At 34.0% G+C, this 21,210-nt stretch overlaps 2 protein-coding genes and 1 long non-coding RNA gene across 3 annotated transcripts; 1 reads left to right on the top strand and 2 right to left on the bottom strand.

Moving 5' to 3' along the window:
- The first annotated feature begins 459 nt into the window (after positions 1–459).
- Positions 460–5,397, top strand: LOC122586077. Its single transcript, XR_006321868.1, has 3 exons — positions 460–900; positions 4,709–4,846; positions 4,922–5,397. It is a non-coding gene; the product is annotated as an uncharacterized LOC122586077 (long non-coding RNA).
- On the bottom strand, positions 2,706–5,003 carry LOC122586076 (protein LAZY 1-like). Its single transcript, XM_043758181.1, has 5 exons — positions 4,911–5,003; positions 4,758–4,824; positions 3,588–4,267; positions 3,239–3,494; positions 2,706–2,985 (listed from the first exon to the last, which is right to left on the bottom strand). Exons 1-5 carry the CDS (start codon positions 4,914–4,916, stop codon positions 2,966–2,968), a joined length of 1,029 nt encoding a protein of 342 aa, XP_043614116.1. The 5' UTR covers positions 4,917–5,003; the 3' UTR covers positions 2,706–2,965.
- A 7,279-nt stretch (positions 5,398–12,676) lies between the features above and the next one.
- On the bottom strand, positions 12,677–13,864 carry LOC122583132. Its single transcript, XM_043755569.1, has one exon. It carries the CDS (start codon positions 13,713–13,715, stop codon positions 12,924–12,926), a length of 792 nt encoding a protein of 263 aa, XP_043611504.1. The 5' UTR covers positions 13,716–13,864; the 3' UTR covers positions 12,677–12,923.
- Positions 13,865–21,210: the final 7,346 nt, after the last annotated feature.

The raw sequence follows: 21,210 nt of genomic DNA, 5'->3' as shown, positions 1-21,210 counted from the left end.
GGGTGGCGTTTAAGCTTCTGCAGCAGCCAATTCCGACCGGCATAGACGAAGACGAGTTGGATCAGATCAGGAGTACCCGTAAAAACCTCATCGATAAGTACGACCCATATTTTAAGGATATCTAAATGTAGTTTGTGTTTTCCGATTAAGTGTGTTTTAATTATTAGCTTTAATATGTGTTTTTAGGATGTAATTTTAATTTTTGTGTATTGTTTTGTGTTTAAGAATAAAAATGTGTTTGTTTTAAAGAATTCTATGTGTTTTTATTTATTTTTGGTAAAAGAAAATGAAATAATAAAATGAATAGTGGAAGAAGTGATAGTACAAGGAAGGAGTTGTTCTTGGGGTATTCAAGGAGAGAGAAACTTATAGTAAAAAAAGTGGGTAAAAAGGGGGAAAAAAGCAAAGTGTATAAGGAGAGGCCTTAAGACTATCTTCAACGATGGTCGGTGATTGAAGAAAATAGTCTTTACAAAAAGTCAAAAGGAACCTCAACCTTTTGGGAAAAAGATTTTTGCTTTTATAAAAGCTAAAGAAAAAGCGACCTTGTTGACTATTGAGTCCTCAAGGATGGTTGTTGATTGCCAGGGTTCGCTTCACATCCGACCTTACTCATATTCATAGATATAATGCCGATAAAGAGTGTATATAACTTTGAAAATTTTATTTCCGGCAAAAATTTTGCACATAGTCAAAATCTCTGCGTGTGTGACTTTGTGTGATCAATGTATACATACATTTGTGTATATATACCTACAGTTACAACTTATTAACATGTATCAATCTATATATCCATTCTCGCTCTGATACTACACGGTGCACATGTCATTCGAAGTAACTCCGTGGGTATAACGCTTGTTTCCGCTTCATATCTCCGTGACGCGCAACGATTCTGATGAGGTATAACTTATGAACTTTGACTTCATTCTTATTTTTGTATCGCTAAATTAGGTTTCTAATTTCCCTATAATCTGAATTTTATATATAGCTGAATTATTGATCTACACAATTTGCATATTTTATCCTGATTAGTTCACATGTATGGCTGTGACTTCAGCATTTAGGTCTACTTGTTAAACTGTATTTATTTTGATGTAGTTCACATAAGGTTGTAAGACGTGGTTACATGAGTTTATATATACTAGTTATCTATATGCATACGTACATAGATATAAGTATATTGTTTTGTAGAGTCTTATATGTATACAACATACCTAGATCAAAGAAGAACGAGGATTAATGAAATCGTGACAATTATGTTTTGACAGTTTCATGCGTTGCGTGTGTGATGTAAATACTATTTCACTTTAAACACACATTTAGCATAGTGAAAATCATAAAATGTTGGGATAATGACCTGTGAATGTAGCTAACTAAGCCAAAATGTTTATGTAATGTAATGATCAAGAAAACCGTCTATCCAATGCAACGAAAAACGTATTTGTGTCTATGTGATGTATGTAACCGGCTAAAGTATACAAAATGACCGGTTACTTAAGACTGGATCCATGTCAGCTGCCATGTAGGCAGTTTCCTTCCCATTTTTAACCACATTCAAATCTCCCGCTTATTATTTCCCACCCCTTATATTATTTCCCTCCACCATGCTTTTCTCCTTTCCCTCCACCAATCTCTGGTCATCGTCCCTGGCGAACTTCCGGTGACTCAAATTTTTCCGTGATGATAAAGCAGTTCTATCATATCCTAAAAGGCCTACTCGTTTTTGCTTGTGGGTTTTAGATCCGATTCAATGCATTCAAACCGATTGTAATACTAAAAATTATGAAATATACTTTTCTAGCAATTACTTCAATATCCTAATCATATGAGGAATTACGAAAAAGAAGATAGAAAAAGAAAAATCAATCTAGACAATCATCTACCCATCTTTTCCAAAAACCAAAACACATATCTACCCACACAATACTATTCTAAAGAGCACCAACCAATATGTTAATCATAGGTGGGTATTTACAAAACTTGATCTTGATCCAAAACAATCATATAAAAGAACAAAAACCCATATCTTAAAATCACCAACATTGTCAAATAAGATTAAAGCTCTGTTTTTTTTTTTCAATTTCTTAATCACCCATCTTCATATATCAAATCTGTTCATGCCGGTTATAAATTACCTTTTTATCAATCATATCTGATTTTTCACCTCCCACGGAAAAGAATATTAATATAGATATAGATATAGATCTGGAACCACGGTTACTATAAATATAGATATAGATCTAGATGCAGTGTAGCGATAGGGAGGAGATGGAGATATCGGTGAGACTGGGCAGCGGTGGTAATTCATGGTAGATGGTGGTGAAGTGGTGACTGATGTAGCAAAGAGAGTGGTGAGAGATGTTTGTGTTTGGAGTTTGTGTGTATTGCCTCAGATTTTGATTATAAATTGGAGAATAGGTTTTATGAAATAAAAAAGAGGAGTCAAAGTGCCACATAGGATAAAAGTTGAATATTTTTAAAGTGGTGGCCGGTTACTGGTAGCTTAGCCGGTTACATACATCACATAGACACAAATACGTTTTTCGTTGCATTGGATAAACGTTTTTTTAGATCGTTACATTACATAGACATTTTGGCTTAGTTAGCTACACTCAGAGGTCATTATCCCTAAAATGTATATAGTGTATCAGACGTTCAGATAGTAAAGTTTAATTTGGAAGACAAAGGACTTCAATAAATCCAAATAAAACAAAGCTAAAATGCAAGAATATATTGATCATCACTAAAGAAAAATCCCACGACATACAAACTAAGGTTTATGCATAACATTGGATAACGAGGCACCATTTGATTCTTTCCAGCTTCACGAACATTAATACATCGCTATTAAATATTTAACATTGTCAATAGGAGAACTCATACAATAACATACCTCTTCCAGATCAATGTGAACGAAGCAAAACGCCAAAACGTCACATGCTTCTTCCACTTTTTTTTTTGTCTTCTACAGTTCCAATACCAGGTCTACACAGAAAATATAAATCATTAGGTGTAGTAGTTATAAGAATGGGGAATACCTTACAGTGATACGTTATTGCTTTACCTGACCGTGTATATACTGCTCTACTTCATTAATACGCTAAAGAATAAGGGAAGTACTTATGCTTGAGTGAGGTTTCAAACCACTTAGACTGAAGTTGATTATATAAAAGTATCATACTGATAAGTTAAATATTTAAGATTAGATAACATAGATGGTAGAATTTTGAAAACTTACACTCTGAATCTGATTTGATCCAACATTCTTTGTTCCCGTCTGAATCACTCATACAACACGCAAAGTGGGCCATGGAGCTTTTAATGCAGTTTGGACCCTTTTTATAAGTATCCATTTTAGGAAATAGTATGATATCTTCAGAAAGTGATTGATTTTTGTTATACTCTTCATTAGTAACATGTTTATAGTGATCTTCAGACTTGAGTACATCAGGCCGGCCTTCAGGGTGAATTTTTTTGTGGAACAGCTGTAGTATCTGTGTGTCCCAAGTTAGATGTTAGGATACTCATCTACAAAGTTTAAGCTTATTTTACAATGGTGTAAGGATACTAAAATGGACTACACTAACCTTGCGAGGTTTTTTATCTGCTGTGGAGCGACTAGAGGACAAATGAAATGTTTTTCCTTTAAGTATCTTTTTCATCAAGTTGAAAGCAGATTTTTCAGTTTCTTTATCCTTTTTCTTTTCAAGTTTGTTGCTTTTGGCTTCTGCCATCTCTTCTGCCACCTTAGTTCTCCGGAACAGCTCTTCAAGTGATGTTCTACGTTTCTTCGTTTCCGTTTCTGTTTCTGGCATTCCAATTACTGAATCAAAGAGATAGTCCTGGAGTCGACAAACAATTTTCTCATTTGTATCGTTTTCAGCTCCATCATCCTCTTCTTCAGGTTCTAGAACCTCCTCCAACCCATCATTGATGAACTTCAGCTCATTCTCTGTTGCTTCATTTTGTCTTCCCATATTGTTCTCGATAGAGGTACCAAATGTTGGTGTTACTGGTTCAATGGTGACATTTTCAGTGGCTAGAGTCCCAATTGCTAGAAATCCATGAAAGATTTCTGAGAAGGCAGCAGTTGATTCTTCTTCTGCCTGCTGATTATCCACTCGTGCAGTCTCTATGCATGCAAATGACTTACGGAACTGTTTCTCTCTTTGTGTGTTGCTTGGAGCCTTAGCATAAGAATGTGATTTAGGATAGTATTGTAGGTCATCAAATGACGGCTGTCTTGTGAGATATGAACAAATGTTTCCTGTTAATCAATCACAGAACACTGGCTCATTGAGTCAAGGAAGAGGTAATAGATGGGAGGGTCAAGCAGGTATGGTAAATGGGCAAAATGAGCGGGTTGAAATGGTCTTTTATGTATGGGACGGGTTGGCCCCTAAACATAGCTTTGTCTGTTTTTTAATCGTGTAGTAATCGTTAACCTGTTAATTATGATTGTGCATTTGTGATAAGCTCATTTGTGGGCCGTAGCCCTTAGCACAATATATTGTAAGCGAGGTTTAAATAACAACATTATCATCATAATGGACTACATCTATGAGTGAAAACACTTCGGGAGGCTGTATGAACTGGCGACGTTTAACCTACTTGACTATTTCCCGTCTTAGTTACTTATTTGACCCATTTTAGATAAAACACCACCCAAAAACAACCCATTCATTAGTTAATGGATCGGAAATGCTAGGTATTAGCTATGGAAGATGTGGACGGAAAATTAAAGATGAATGACTTACTCGGAGGAAATTCTGTTAGTGGCTCATTGTTTGTCTGCCTGAACTTGTGCTGCATCCAATCTAGTAGCTGCAATGAAGATAATTAACAGGTAAGCATGTATTACTGAATATGCATTGTTATGTCTCAAATTTGTAATAAAGTTAAACCTTTACCTTCATTATAGGTCTAGTTTTGAGAGATCAGTGAGTAATCAGTTTTCGGATATAGAGAATTAGGATGACAGCTTTTTATTCTATCGTGATGAAGATACGCCCGTGGATAATAGTCCAGAAGGTGTTAAAGTTCCAATCCATGACTGGTGGACAAGAACATAGGGAAAATAACAAATCTTTGGGGTTGTATGCATGTGCAAAGATCAAATAATTCGGCCAATAATATCTGGACCAACACGTTGACGTTTTTATGTTAGTTTTGCATGTGGTAGGAGCCCAGGGTTGCATTAATGTAATGGCTAGTCTTAAAATAAGGGGTGCATCTAGTGGTCACATAGTTTCACCTATCATGTGATTTACTGATATGTAGTGAGATGCATGGAGCCTTTAGCTGTTACTAGGTTACAGCATTTCACACAATCAACTACCTCTTGTACCTTGCATGTTATTCCGCTTGCATTAAAATAAATTTGGCTGATTTTCAAGCTGTTTGATCTTTTCTTCTTTAGTTTTATTTTAACCCTTTTTACCTGTGGGATAAACATGACCCTGGACCAAGCCATTAAAAAGGTTTGGCTTGCAATTGCCACCACTACTTTTAAGTGACCCAGTACTCCTGTTTTGAACCGGAACTCTACATTTGTACGACCAAAATGCGAACTGTCTCTTAAATGTAGGTTACATTCTATGAGCAGACAGGTTATTACTATTTCAGAGTAACACAGACAACATGATTTTTTATGCAAAAAATGTCTGATGAGAATTTTAACAGTCGCTCTTTGTTACCCAACTGTAAATAAAGTCCTCACATCTTATTCCCCTTTCATCTCAATAAAGAGGCCATCGATTTTCTCATGTTTATCAATAAAATAGTCAACTACAATATAAACTATGATCTCTTTATTGACAACATTTACTTATTGTCAAGCAAAAACAAGTGAATGAGTGATGCTGTTATATGTTTCTCTCTCTTCAATGATATCGATTCCTTCTTTAAATTTTTTTTAAGGCTAGCAAGATCCACAGTTTAATGAGCAAGGAATCTATTATAAGGGTGGTTAATCATAATATCAGAGAATCGATTTGATTTTGCACTCTGACTGCATGTGTTATCAAATTAGTACAACCGATAGAATGTCACATTATCAAATCAAAATGGTCATTCTAGTTGGATTGTGCTTATTAGCTTAATGGTAACATTAATAATTCAATAGCAACGGTATCCTTACTGTTTGCTGTAATAATTTTCAATATATAGATTCATGTTAGTTTAGGTGCACTTAATCTCAGGAGTTTTGGTCACATCAAAGCATGGTCCTACATAAGTACATAAGGGATATGAATCTTAAGAATAGACTGCTACCTCCTTTTTATCAACTGGCATCATTCTTGATACTTATCCGATCTTAGAGTTCTAAAATCATGAATTTAAACAGAACATTTTCATAGCCTTGATTTTTGCTTGGTGATTCCTGTTAAAAAATTTGGAACCTGTACGGAAATGGATCAACATGTAATATCAAACATACAACTACGGAAAACATGATACGCAAATAACTGAATACAGAAGTATGTGGTTCAGTAGAAGAAATGACCCACAGGCGCACATAGTGGTTGCATTGTATAGCGACAATCAGATTCTACAACATAACTGCTACAATGTTCACTTCGTTATACTCCATAGGAACTAAATAGAAAACAATAATACCGATTTTAGACATCTGCATGAGGGAAGACATATTAACAAATGGCTAGTACATTTATATTCTTCTTTTCTGTTTGTCTATACTATATTCTGCTTAAGCCTCAGTATCAAGTCCACTTGTTCAAGTTGGAACTTGTGGTTGATACTATTTCGTGGAGAAGGATAAAAAAAATCCAGATGGGACTAGGTGCCCTACATGAATCTGTGACTGAGAATGCAGTAAGCCAATCATATCTCAGTCGTAATCTCCCTACAGGTCCCTAAATAGGCGCCCCTTTATCAATATTCATTATATTGTCCTCGATAATAATAGATTAGCTCTGTTAATGTTTGCATGTTGGTGGTAACGTGGTGTATATCAGTATATATAATTTATTTTCTCCACTACATTCATACCTAATAAGAGTAAAGCTAATCTGATTTTCAAATTCAAGACCATTATGGTTTTATATGCAAAACTTTACCCCCAATGTCTTCCTATTCACCGCTTTTGTTACCAAGTTAAACAAATTGAACTTATGAGATTTGAAGCTCAAATTTTGACCTGCTTACTTTCAGTAGTTAAAAGCTCATTTTCTTTGTTCAAAATGAAGAGGGTCAGTATATGTAAGTTGTTGAGGTTCAGGTTGGTGATGAATGTTGTACAATTATTAAATGTTTAGGTTGCTGGTGAGTGTTGTACAATCTGGACTTACCAGTTAGCACTATTCTAACAACCTACTAGAGGTGGCATCTATCCATTTACTTATGGAAATGATGGCGTACAGACGAAGGTAGTGATTCTGTATATCCCCTACCTAATGGGTTTACAGGTCAAATGAGTCGAATGGTTTGGATGGGTTGAAAGTCTCCCAAATCACCTTTTGCGAAAAGTTAAGATTATGATTTGTAAATGTGCTTGGGCCAACCCGATTCGATACAAACCCATTATATCTCTTACATAGCCTATCGGTCCTACCCGTTCCGAAACCTGTCTAATAGATATCTAAAAAGTAAGTGAAAAACCAAAAAAATTTAAAGAAGCATATTGACGTAAGGGGGCTTTGATGTGAAAAAAATTGACTTGAGATCCTTTGAGCCGGAAATATTGGTTGTTTTCCATATCTTGCAACCTATTTCGTGATTTCTGTCACATCTTGTCCATTAAATAGAATCTGTCAAGTGTTACTTTTGTTGGTTTCTCTATGGCATAAATGAGTGATATATCTGATAATTACCTACCACTATGGCCCTTGTCAGCTAGTAGACCCTTATTGGCAGCTACACTAGAAAAGCATAACGCAGCCCCTAACTGGGATGAGAGGCTGCTTGATGCATAACATTTAGTTGGCAGTTCAAACTGTGGCTGATATATTTGTTATTTTCATGAAGTCATAAAATCTTGTCTTTTGGTTTATCAACTTATTAGATGGATTGATTAAGGTTAAACATCCTAATTGTATCTGCTCTTTGTGTTCTTGTACATTGCCCGTGAATGAATTAGACAACTACGACAACTTATTTTTACTGTCAAACCAGTGTTAACAAGTATTTGACGGGTAAAGTCAAAAGTTTCACATAATATGATAATAATGCATGTCCGTAGTTGAATTGGTGTACTGTTTCTCGATAAGATCTTGCTTTTTAAAGCTTGGTAACATGTTGAGTTAAACACATAAGCACACACATCATTGTCTCGTTGCATCCTTTCAAAAACCTTTTAATCAAAAGTATTCGTAAACGTTTTATATTGTTAAAGTAATCTTCGATCTTTGATATCCAGAGACAACGTTATATATTGTTGTTCCAAAACTCGTGTGTTATATCTTGTAGCATGAATGGTCAGAGGTCGGAAAGCCTTAGGGGCTCTCGTATGTATTGAGGTCATTGTAAACTTTGTAATGGTATAAAGTCTACAGTATTTATTATATTAAAATAAAAAAAATATTAAAAAAAAAAAAGAGTAGATCTTTTTAAGTTCAATCTGAATGGAACTAAAACATGGAACATTGTAGCTCGTAGGTTGATAATCATTGGTTCTGGAAACAGAGGTTATGGGTTCGATTCTCATGCCCAGCAAGGCTGAAGATCCTTTTCTATCTATGGTAGAACCTGGCAGCAGCCTCTCTACTTTTGATAGGGGTAAGGCTGTTTACATATCAACCTCCCCCATACACCGTCGAAGACGGTATTGGGACCCAAAACCCATGAAAGACGGCATTGGGAGTTACTTACTTTTAGGTTGATAATTGTTGGTGTAGGTTTTTACCATACCTGTTTTTCTTTATCAATTGTAACTTTTTACACATCTGAATCTTAAATTTTGGTATGCATATTTCAATTTTGATATTTGTAATTCAGCGTCAGATTCTTAGATCCCAAAATTTACATTGAAAGTTGATCCGATACATTGCTAATCGACTATATTTCAGCCGTTGTTTCCCCTTCATCTTTATGTTTAATTAGTCCTCAAATAACGACAACTTGTAAAAGTTCATTCATAGATCATCTCCAATTCAAAACCTAGTTATATCAATTCTATGTTAGCATAACATTAATTCATTTTACTTTGAACTCTTTAGTTTTATAACCCCAACTGGGTAGTGTTGATGTTGCACACAATCATTTTCCTATATATTTAATTTAATAGGTCAAACTAAACATTGTTTCGTAGAGTAGAAATTACATTCAACAGAATTGGTATCTAATTTACACTTGAAATACTAGTACAAGACCATCTACTCTCAATGAATTTTATAGCAAGCACCATAATGGAAACTCTAGAGTTTTGAATCTATCCTTATAACTTGTTTCTAATATTATTAAAAAATGAGAACCCGATACTACTCTCCTATTTTATTAATGTATCATAAGGCATAGAAGACTATATAAATAAAGTATAACGTCTAAAAGTAGTAAATTTGTCAAGTATAATGGTATGGTTGATGAGAACCCATATTGCCATATTGATACTGTTTTTTCTTACTAATGTATTATACGGTAGAACTGACATAGACAATGTAAATATATAAATGTATAATAATAACTAGTGTTATACTCGGCCGTTGGCCGGGGATGACCAAATGTTTTTTTAGAAAAACAAAACTAAGATACTAATGCCAAAAAAGAAAAAAGAGAACAAAAAAAAAAGAATACGAAAACTAAAATGAATAATTTATAAAAAAAACAAATGTTACATGTGAAAAAGATATACTCGTAAAAATCAAATGTTTAAATATAAAAACAAATATATAATGCAACAAAAAAGACATAAAAAAGAAATAGGATAAAATACAAAATATATAGCATTTGAACAAAAATGTAGCATTTTAAAAACTTATAAAATAACAAAATGTAAATTGTAGGGAAAAAAAATGTTAAAATGGATTAAAAAAAAGAAATTTTTGTATAAGGTTAGGGGTAAAAAAATATAAAAAAGAAACAGAAGAGGCAAAAAAGGAGAAAAGGAAAAAATAAAAGGGGCCAAAAAGAAACAGGAAAAAAAAAAGAAGGGCAAAATGAAAATAAAAGAAAAAACCTGAAAGGGGGGAGACTTTCGAACTCGCGACCTCCCACCCCACAGGTGGGCGCAGAAACCACTCCACCATACAACTCTCTTTTTTATGGAAGAGGATTCCCTCAATAGTTATTAAATCTTGTCCTTTGATTTTCTCCAACTTGACTAGTCAAGTCAGAAAAATTTGAGGGAATCTCATTCCCTTTCTTATTATTTGGTAAGTTTGATATTTAAACTAATACAGCGTATAAGGACAAAAAACCCACTATTCATGCGAAATCTTTTTAAATAGGTTGTAATAATGTAAATATATAATGTATAAAAATAGTAAATGTGTCAAAAAAATAATAATAAATAAATTATTAAATAAATGGTATTTGTACTTTTTTTTTTCTTTTTTTATCGATTCTAAAAAAAAACATTATTTACAGAAAAAAACTCTTGCTTTATCATACCATGAATTGTTCAGAAAAAAACATTAATTACACTTTAGCATTTCAATCCTATTGATACAGTATATATATCTTTTCCAACCAGTTGGGTTTTAATCATCACATTATTTTTTTTTTAATCTTTATCTTTAAATCCTTATAAAGCAAATAGTCATTTTTCCTTTTTAACTTTTCAGTCTTTAAAAAGTCGAAAATACCCTCAGATTTATTAAAATGTTGAAAAATCAATTTTGGTTGTTGTGAGCAAGACATGAACATGGAATATATGACTTTTAAAACAATAAGGGGAGTGATATATCTACATCAGTTTTTAGCGATCTATAACAAGCGCATATATTTTACAGCACAGTGTACAACTGTTTAATGCATGGATTGTTATGGATGGCTAAATTTAGTTGTAGATATATCACTTCCCAAACAATAAATCTTACCACTCTACTAATACATGTTGGTTTGGTCAATTTCTTTTCATTAAATATATGACCTTACTTTCCTTTTGATATAAATTTAGGGATGGCAATAATTCGTAACCCGCTGATATCCATCCGTTATGGACGGGTAATTTCATTAAGTTTTTCCAGTGGATACGTGATGGTTATAAATTTTTACCCGTTTGTGGGTTGCGGACGGGTATACCATATCCGTCATGGATATATCCGTTTAGCGAACCCGTGATACCCATAAGTGAGATCCATGGATATTACCCGTCAAATCTACATATTATTTTTTAGTTTTATATAAAACTTATATATGTGATAAATATTGGTAAATGTTAAACTTATTAAACTCAAATCTTCACATTTTTAGTTTAAAACTTTGCCCAGATTATTATGTTTGATGCATAGTTATTATCCCGATTAAGTTTCCAAATTTCAGGTGATAGTTGTGAGCAATTTTATTTACTTTCTCTTTTACTTATGTCTTAAAGTAACATTGTTGACTTCGGTTTTCTCTTTAAATGGTATGAGCATAATGTCCGCGCGTTGCGGCGGTTAAAAGGTGATAACAATATAAAAGGGAGGTGGTGGTGGAGATCGAGGGAGGCGGTAAAGAAGGAGGGCGGCGGTAGAGGGTGATAGAGGTCGATGAGAGTGTGTAATGATTAGAAAGAATATAGAAAAAAGGGTATATAAAGGTTTTATGTTTAAGTATGAGTATTTTGGGAAAAAAAGTGCTGAATTTTAAGAAATCCAATACTCTTTATAAGGGAGTATAGATATGAACAATTGTGATATGGTTAGTTAGGATGCTTTTTTTTTCTTTTACTGTATGGTTAGTATTAGATTTTTTTTGAGGTTGTATAAAATTAGATATTTGAAAGCTATTATGTATGCGTACTAGGTTTTTTTTTTTTTTTTTAAATTTGATGGCCATACGCCCACTCTAACACTTATAACGATAACCCATGGATCTATCCGCGAACTTGTATAACCGCGGATAATGAATATGGATCAAATATCTAACCTGTGGTGGATACCTGCGAGTTGACGGATTAAGAAAAACCCGCGGACATGGTAATGGAAAAAGGATATCCGCACCCGTTACCCGCGGGTGTCATCCCTATATAATTTAAATATATATTTACCTAATATACCTATAATAACTTTAATTAAATTAACTATAACATACATCTTTCAAGTTTCAACCCTTAAAATAACTACACTATTGTTTTACATCAATAACTTTTATACTAACGCCACTACCGCCACTCGTTTTTATCATCGCCGTTGCATTACGCGGGTACCCCTCGAGTATATATAAATGAAAGAACAAAAGTTCTGTGTTCTCAGCCTAAAAATGTTAGTATTGGTTTAGTTTTGGAGGCCTTATAACTTGGCTCACATTTACACCCAATCAACTAAAAGTAACCATATGTGCAAACCTATTTTAGGGCACTAAAAACTTCTTTTTAATCTCCATTTGGAAGCGTTTCGACCATACGTAAATTGGAAAGTTAAGTGATAGGCTTACATCAATTTGGTCTAAAGTTCACATGTCACATTTGTTGCTCCCTTTTTCCCTAAAATATCATCACCAACTCAACATACCTTGGTAAGTAACACACAAATAATAAATAATAATAGATACACAAAATCTATACTATATCCACTAATTTTTATCAACCAAAATTTGTGTATGTCATTTCACCGGAAAAACATTCTTCATGCCGGATTAATGGTACCTCCGGCCAGACCTAAAGTTGGGGAAAAATAAAAGGAACAAAAACCAATGCCAATTTTAATCAAATAGGCCATAGTGTACAGTGACCAGACAGTAGGTAAATAGATATAGATATAACACATATCGAGAATTTCTTCTGTTTTCTTAGAAAAAAAATACTAATAAAATTTCATCCCTCACTACACATTCGGACTCCAAAGACTAAATAAACGCCAATTAAACAACCCTATCACATCCGGCAACACTTTCCTAGCCAGCCCTTTATTCTGACCAGCCGCCGCCGGTCTCACAACCACCGCCATCTCCGGCGACTCCGGCATCTCCTCCACCACATTACCCAAAACCCCATTTTGTTCTTCAACAATTTCTTGAACTTTTTCATCAAATGGCAGGACTTCATATTCTTGCTGTAATACTTGAACAACAACACTTGGACTACTCTCAGCCGCCGGAGAGTGATGTTTTCCGGCTAAACGGCGATGAGCCATTTTATCTTTTTTCTTGGTTCTCTTTTTGGAGTGTTCATTGTTGGTCAAGCTTTCTTCAAAAGCTTCAATGGCTTGATGGATAAGCTCACGGTTAGGACTAGAATCCCATTTGTACCAAAAATTAGTGTAACAATCAAAACAGTCACACTCAAATAATGGAGATTTATGACTAATATTGTTGTTGACAATAGTACTTTTGTTGTTGTTGTTTTTCTTGTTTTCAAAATAAGATGGGTTAGTGGATTGAATAGACCTAGTAATCATATAAGCCAAAACTTCACGGTCTTCAAGAGAAAGAACCACGGCTAAGCTAAGAATGGCTGCCGGTAAAAGGTTTAACACGGAAAGATAGTCTCCGTCCGGTTGGGAAGTGGTGGTGGTGGTGGTGGTGGATGAAGTGGAAGGGTAAACTTTACCTTTGTTTCTCATCTTCATATTTGAGTGTGGTTTTTTGTTTTTGTGAAATGTGAGTGAGTTGGACATAAAGAGGATGGATTAGTATTATCTTTTACAATGAAATACGAAAAAATTAAAAAATTTTAAAAAAAAATGGATAGTGTGTTATTTTAAGGTATGGGAATGGAGGAGGCAAAGGGTGAGTGTAGCAAATAAGGGGGCCAATCAGGAAATCATGTTTCTTTGTCACTTTAGGGTTGAGGCTAGAGAACATCAACTTTATTTCTTTTTAATGCGTTTCAATGCTAAGAATAACATGAGATTGTATTTGGTTGGTGTTGGTGTTTATTTGTAGGACATTTAAAATGTTGTTTTTTAAATATGAAAAATTATATATGTATGTATTATTACAAAATAAAAGATAAAGTGATTGGAAGAAAATCTAAAATTTTTAACATTTCAAACATAAACACTCGAAAAATTAATAGATTAAACTTGACATATAGCTATGGTATTAAAGAGGATAAATTAGAAAAATTTATCATTTAACAATAGAAAATATTTTCATATTATATGGATTAAATATGATCTTATTCTAACTTTTCAGGTTTAATTATGATCATTTTAGGAAAACAATTTCATATAGTTTTACACTAGTGTTTTAATTAGTTGAGTAATAAGTGCTCTATCTTTTAAGAAAGGGACTTTGCAAACCTGATTTTTTTTAATGACATTTTATCCTACTCTTAAATTATACGTATGTCTGAAAATCAGGACTCTCGAAAAAAAATTCTATTAATCCCCCCCCCCCCCCCCCCAACAAATGTCAAAGACCTTAGCAATGAGCCACTAACCCCATCGGCAAACCTGACTTATTAGACGAGAAAATGCACTATTCTCTTATGTATGATGGCTTAGTGTTTATAAGGGAGCGATTCAATTGAGTCGAGTGACAATACAATTTTGGGTAATACCCTTCGTATTCTAATCTGTACGAATATAATTATACAATACATTAAAGTCAAGTCAAACGGATCTCCTACATTATAATCATGAAAAGATGGGTCGATACGTGTTATCAAAACTCCTCTTCTAGCCCGTATCTATTGATCATGTCCGTTGCAAGTCGCAACAATTGAAACTAGACAACAATTATTACTAATAATAAAATATTGTTAAACGTCTCAAAGACTTTCTTTTTTTTGTGAAAGGTGAATTTCGTTGAAAACTTCGTGTCGCGATTCGATAGTGAGAGGTCTAGCATACGTTGTCTTAACCGGATCCGCACTAGAGAGCTCCCTCCAAGTAGAAATGCCTATTTCAAATACCCGATGGGGGAAAACCCCCTACTAATCTGCCCGAAGGCACGACGATTAATAGGAATAAACCCTGCCCCTTCAGACTTGAACCTGGGTAAAACCCAAGCCAAACCCTCATAAAGGGACTTCTTTATGTCCTCCCCAAGACTTGAACACATAACCTCATGTATGAGGGGTGGTCTTTCAACCATTGAGCCAATGCTTAAGGACAACGTCTTCAAGACCTATAAATTTATTTACATTCTTCTCTTTCTTTATCATCACTAACTATCACAGGGTAACACCACCAGGTCAACGGTCAACCCCACCAGGGTATTAGCGGCGACGTCGCCGCTAATAGTGGAACCCCCGACAAACCTGCACTGATGACTGACAAACCACGTTTACGAGATGCCACATCAGAAGTAATAGCGGCGACGTCGCCGCGAATAGTGGGGCCATCCCACCAGACTGACAAACCACGTTTAGGAAAGTCTCGGGAATGGTTATTCGCCATCATTTTATCCTATCAAGAGTATGGAGCACTGTGAAGAGTATGGCAGCCACGAAATTTGATTGAATGTCAGCCCATCGTTTTCAAATAGTATATAATGTATCTTTCGTTTTCAGAACGCATGCAAATTGTATCTTTCCTTTTCAAGCATATTGTATCTTTCGTTTTCAGACATAACTTTTTCGTTTTCATAGTCGCTGGCAATTTCGTTTTCATAGCTGCTGGTATATTGACGTATGTTTATATATATATATATATGTTATGAATATATATATAGATATTTGGGCAGACCCAGAAAACGTACGTATTGAAGTGTCGGATAATGTGTTTAAGCAACCTGATGCAGACGGTGAATTTGAATGCGAAGCTGGGGACTTAGAAACCGATGAGGTGTTCGGTTCCGTTGAATAATTGACGGAGTGGGCTCAAAGAACAACAATGGATTTGGGTTATGTTCTAGTCATACAGCGGACGAACAAAAACTCAAAAGAGGTGGTCAATAAAGTGACACTTATATGTCACCACGGTGGAGCGCGCGATGCAAGGTTAATTGGGCCACCCAAACGGTCCACCAAGATAGGTTGTCCCTTCACTTTAATAGGCTGCCCTGGGCGTGATGGTGGTTGGAGGGTAACTGTCAAGGACTAGAGACACAATCATGATCCAACTACCGATCTGCAAGGGAATGTGTACGCGAGACGGATGAAGAAAAGGAATATGTGGGGAACCAATCGGATCGCGGTTTGTACCCACGTCAGATCCTGGTAAACCTCAAACTTGAATTTCCGGGAAACCTGACTCGGAGAGGAGACATTACCAACTTCCTGAAATCGAGACGGAGGTCGGGCCAAGCAGGGCGTACTCCAATGCATGTACAAACATCAAATTAGTGATTATGTACTACATTGTTGGAAGTGACTTATTTGCTATATGTTGTTCACTTTTCGCAGGTTATGTTCTCACTGTTGCAGGAGAAAAGCTACTTTTACCAGTTCACCACAAATATAAAAAATGGACGTTTGGAGAACCTGTTTTTCATGCATCCAACATCAATGACCCTATGGCTCGCATTTCCCTGGGTTATTGAAATAGACTCCACGTACAAAACCAACATCTACAACATGCCGCTAGTTGAGATCGTCGGCGTGACTTCAACGGGCAAGACCTTTAGTTTAGCGTATGCGTTTATCGTAAACGAGCAGGAGGCGAATTATCAATGGGTGTTACGATGTCTCAAGTCCACCCTTGTTGAAAGCTTTGTCGTTCGTGTCGTTCTTACTGACAGGGAGCTGGCCCTGATGAGAGCTTTGAAGGTTGTTATGCCGGAAGCGAAACACCTGCTGTGTAGGTACCACATATGGCAAAACATAATCAAACATTGTGAACCGACATTGCGGATGAAAAAAGATGTTAACATTGACAGGCTTAACGTCTGGTGGGAAAAAGTCTATCAATCTCGGACTTTTGACGAGTTTAAGTCATACGATAAGGAGTTAAAGAATAAACTTGCAGCTTTCTCAAGCGTTTACAAGTACCTGACAGATAATTGGTTGTCCCCGTACCGAGAGCAGTTTGTGTTATGTTGGGTGGATGAACACCTCAACTACCAAAACCACACCACAAACAGAGTCGAGGCCGAGGACCACCTACTGAAGGAAGAGTTGAAGGGGAAATGCACATTTACTAGAATCCTGCAATGTGTTGATTCTGTCCTGATCGGTCAAGAGACAGAAATAAGGGGCCAACTGGGGTACAAAACGTGACCCGGAAGGGGAGTCATAACTACAACTGTATGAAGGACCTGTTGGGAAAGGTTTCATATAAAGCTTTGGACATCATGGCTGGTGAAATCGTATGTTTAGACAAAGTCCTTAAAAGACACGTAAAAAAATGCGGATGCAAGGTTCAGTCTAGTTGCGGGCTACCATGTGCCTGCAAGATTGCCGAGTACATGCAGCGCGATTAGTATGTTTTATTACAGCCCCATTCGGGATTCCACCCCCAATTTGGAGGGTCATTGCCACCATCTCCGCCGTGAAGGGCAACCATTTTAACCTACATAAGTTATACACAACTTATAAATAATAAAAACAATCATAAATGTAAAAAAAAAGGTGCAAATTAAATTGATATATTTTGGACACAAAATTGTTTTTCAAACTTATTAGAGCCCTAAAATGACCACATTTTTGCAACTTATTTTTCAAACCTTCTTTTCTAACATTGATATTAACCTAATAACAACTATATTAACAATTACAATCATACTAACAAGTGTTTTCTAACATAATACTAACAATCATATTAACAATAACCATAAATTTTCTAAGAATCATATAATTTTTAACTATAATAATATAACATTTTAAACAATAATTCTAACTACCAATAATTCCTAAAAATCAATTAATTTCTAAGAATCATATCATTTCTAAGTATAATAACATAATCTTTATAACAATCATATTCTACAAAGTTTTTACAATCAAACTAACAAACATATATTTCCTAACTATAATACTATAACATTTCTATAACTAATATTTTCTAACATATATTTTCTATAACAAACATATATTTTATAACATTAAACTATAACATTTCTATAACTAATATTTTCTAACATTTATTTTCTATAACTAATAATTTCTATAACAAATATATATTTATAACATTTTTATATATTAAAATAAAAACAACAATTTAAAATGTAAATGAGTGTTACCTCGTCTGAAAACTGGTTCACCGGAAAAATGAGTAGTCGGAAAACCGGAAAAACTGGGTCGTCGGAAAAAATTCGTTCGCTGGAAAACTGGTTCGCCGGATATCGCCGGACAAATCAAAAACTGGTTCGCCGGATATCGTCGCAAAATTCGTTCCCCGAAAACTGGTTCGCCGGATAACTTATTTCGCTGGAATACCCTTTATGGCCTGGTCGTGTTACGCGCTTCGTAAAAAAAATATCTAAAAATCGTTGATATATAAAAAGCATCGTCACCTCAATTGTGTGTCATTGACTCATTGCTACAAAATCTTTAAGGTTTTTTTTTTGGTGGTAGGCCCAATATCTAAAAAGTGGCTAAATTATACAGTATATCTTTACTGCATCATTGCAAGAGTTGATTTAATATATATTGAGACTTTGAGAGAATAATTTCATCGACAATCGAATTCTATAGATTCATCATTCATGTATCTTCGAACCATGTAGATTCTAATGCTAATTTTCGTTAAATACTAACTATAAACATGGAATATCGCAGAAGATGAGGATTAAAATATTCTTGGCATATCAAAACAGTGCAAAATGTTGGTCGGCTACATACAATTGAATCCCCCGTTGTATTTCAGATGCTTTCTACTTGATCGAGTGGATTCTTCATTATTATTTCGTCAAAAGATTTAGTAAATCTCGAAATTAGAACTTTTGATTAGATTTATATATCCTTTTAGATCATCGTGTCTCCAATTTATAGATTCAAAGCTTCTTTCAATCATTCACAAAGTTACACCATCCTTTTACATGTCGGTTCTTTGATATTTCACGACAAATTAATACATTTTGTATATATTTTTTTTTTGACTTTCAATTAAGATTAATGTAATGCTTTTCATCATACAGAAATTACATTAATCTTTTTATTCAGTATATATCTTTTTGTAGTGAAAATACTTGACACTCGTACTTCTTTTTTCTAAGACTATTATCAGTTAACATGAAATAATTTCTTAAATTTATGATAATTTTAATGAAATAAATCTTAAATTAACACAATAGAGATGGATTTTCCAAACCAACTTTTATCTCAAATAGTCAAATGTAAATGATATCATCGGGGTAGTCATTTGATAGTTCTTTAATTAACTTTTTTTTATGGCTAGCTACCTCTAAAATTTTTGTTTAAGTAGGTTCAAAACTTAAACCATTTAAGAATAAATCATGAATAAAAGGAAATAAAAGACTTATGGACATATGGGAAAAGGGAATATAAGGTTGTCCGGCACCTAAGCTTAGATGTGGAACCCCTCACATACTAATATTTTATTATTTCTTGTTTAATGAATAAATGCATGGGCCCCTATGATTTTTATGGATTAAAAAAACAATATGTGAGTGTTCCACACCTAAGCTTAGATACCCGACAGCCTTATATTCCCATCCCCCTATATATATATATATATATATATAATTTTCTATCTCAAAAGGCATACGTGGCATACTTCTTTGATCGCCACATTATCTTTTTCCCACGCTAAACGTTGACACGTAAGCTGCCACTTATGCATTCGTTTAAAACTTAAATTTAAAATAATTAATTTAAATATAAAAAACTTTAACGCGGTACTCGAACCCACGACTTATGTGAAAGCTATAAAACAACTTTGCCACTTAGTCTACAAGCAATTTTAATCTGTTTTCCGAAACGAAAATCTATATGTAATCTTCCACCTTTGTATTTGTAGAAAATCTTTAAAAAATTTTAAAAAAAGGATTAAAACCCACGATCTTTCTAATAAATATAAATACAATTGCCACTCCATCTAGAACGAAGTTACTTTTAGTATTTCGAAACCAAAATCTAAATATCAACACATATTAAACCTTCATATCAATATCCCAAAGTATACGTTCAATTGAGTTGCTCAAATATATTCACTTTCTTAAAACCTTATTTTCCTAAAAACTCAAACATCCCTTAATTACTATGAAACTCATGTCTATAAATTTTATAGGTTTATCACGAATCCCCAATTTTATTTACTTATTCTTTATCTCCAAGCGATGATGTGACATATTTCTGATGTCGTCACATCATCTTTTTCCTGCGTGGTGTTCATACATTAATTATCTACCAAAACTTGACAAATCGTCATCCAGTCAACAGCCACATAGTTTTTATTAATTATAAATAAATAGCATAAATATAAATAAAAAGTCATAAGCATGGTTAAACCCATAACCTTTAGCTTTTAATATGAAACATAAACCACTTGATCTAATAAAATTTTTGTTTTATTTTGCAAAACATAATAGATATTCGGTCTAAAATCCAACAAAATTTATTAAAAATATTATTTATATAATTAGATGACACTTAACATATATAAATTAGATGACACTTAACATATATAGAAAAGAGATATATGGTAACAGTTTCTTAGTTTTATAATTGCTAATGACAATTCACCACAATAATATTAATTACGAATTTATGAGAAAAATGAATATGTAGCTGTTATTTACCTAAGCTTGGATGTAGAATCCTCCACATACTAATTTGTTACTCCCCCCATCCTACTATACTAAATGTGTCATATTTTGAATTTTTAAAGTTTTCTTATATTAACTTTGACCTTAAATTTTTTGAGTTAGTGTTATATAATGTTTGATAAAAGTTATATAAAAGAAGACTTTGAAAATTGGTATAGTTTTCATCAAATATTATATAACACAAATCAAAATATATAAGGTCAAAGTTTATAAAAGAAGACTTTAAAAATTTAAAATATGACACATTTAGTGGGACAAAGTGAGTATTTTATAGCGAATAAGTAATTATATGTTATAATGAATAAGATGATGGTTGTTGCACTATTTATTGTTCACTATGTAGTGATTGTCACTGTTTGATTCAAGTTATTATATGTCATCTAAAAAAGATTGATTATCTAATTGAAAAAGTTATTAGAGTGTATGTAAATACATAAACATATATACCCTTCCAAACAACTTTACTATATAAAAGAGTAGAATGGTTAAATATGTTTA

This window comes from Erigeron canadensis, chromosome 1, assembly GCF_010389155.1.
Source record: "Erigeron canadensis isolate Cc75 chromosome 1, C_canadensis_v1, whole genome shotgun sequence".
Taxonomy (NCBI): domain Eukaryota; kingdom Viridiplantae; phylum Streptophyta; class Magnoliopsida; order Asterales; family Asteraceae; genus Erigeron; species Erigeron canadensis.
This window is presented reverse-complemented; position numbering and strand designations above follow the sequence as displayed.

Coding starts and splice junctions, on each gene's coding strand:
- LOC122586076 (XM_043758181.1), bottom strand. Junction 4,268..4,757: donor ACTAACAGAATTTCCTCCGA/GTAAGTCATTCA, acceptor ATTGATTAACAG/GAAACATTTGTTCATATCTC. Junction 2,986..3,238: donor GATCAAATCAGATTCAGAGT/GTAAGTTTTCAA, acceptor TTTTCTGTGTAG/ACCTGGTATTGGAACTGTAG.
- LOC122583132 (XM_043755569.1), bottom strand. CDS start 13,715: ATGTCCAACTCACTCACATTTCACAAAAACAAAAAACCACACTCAAAT.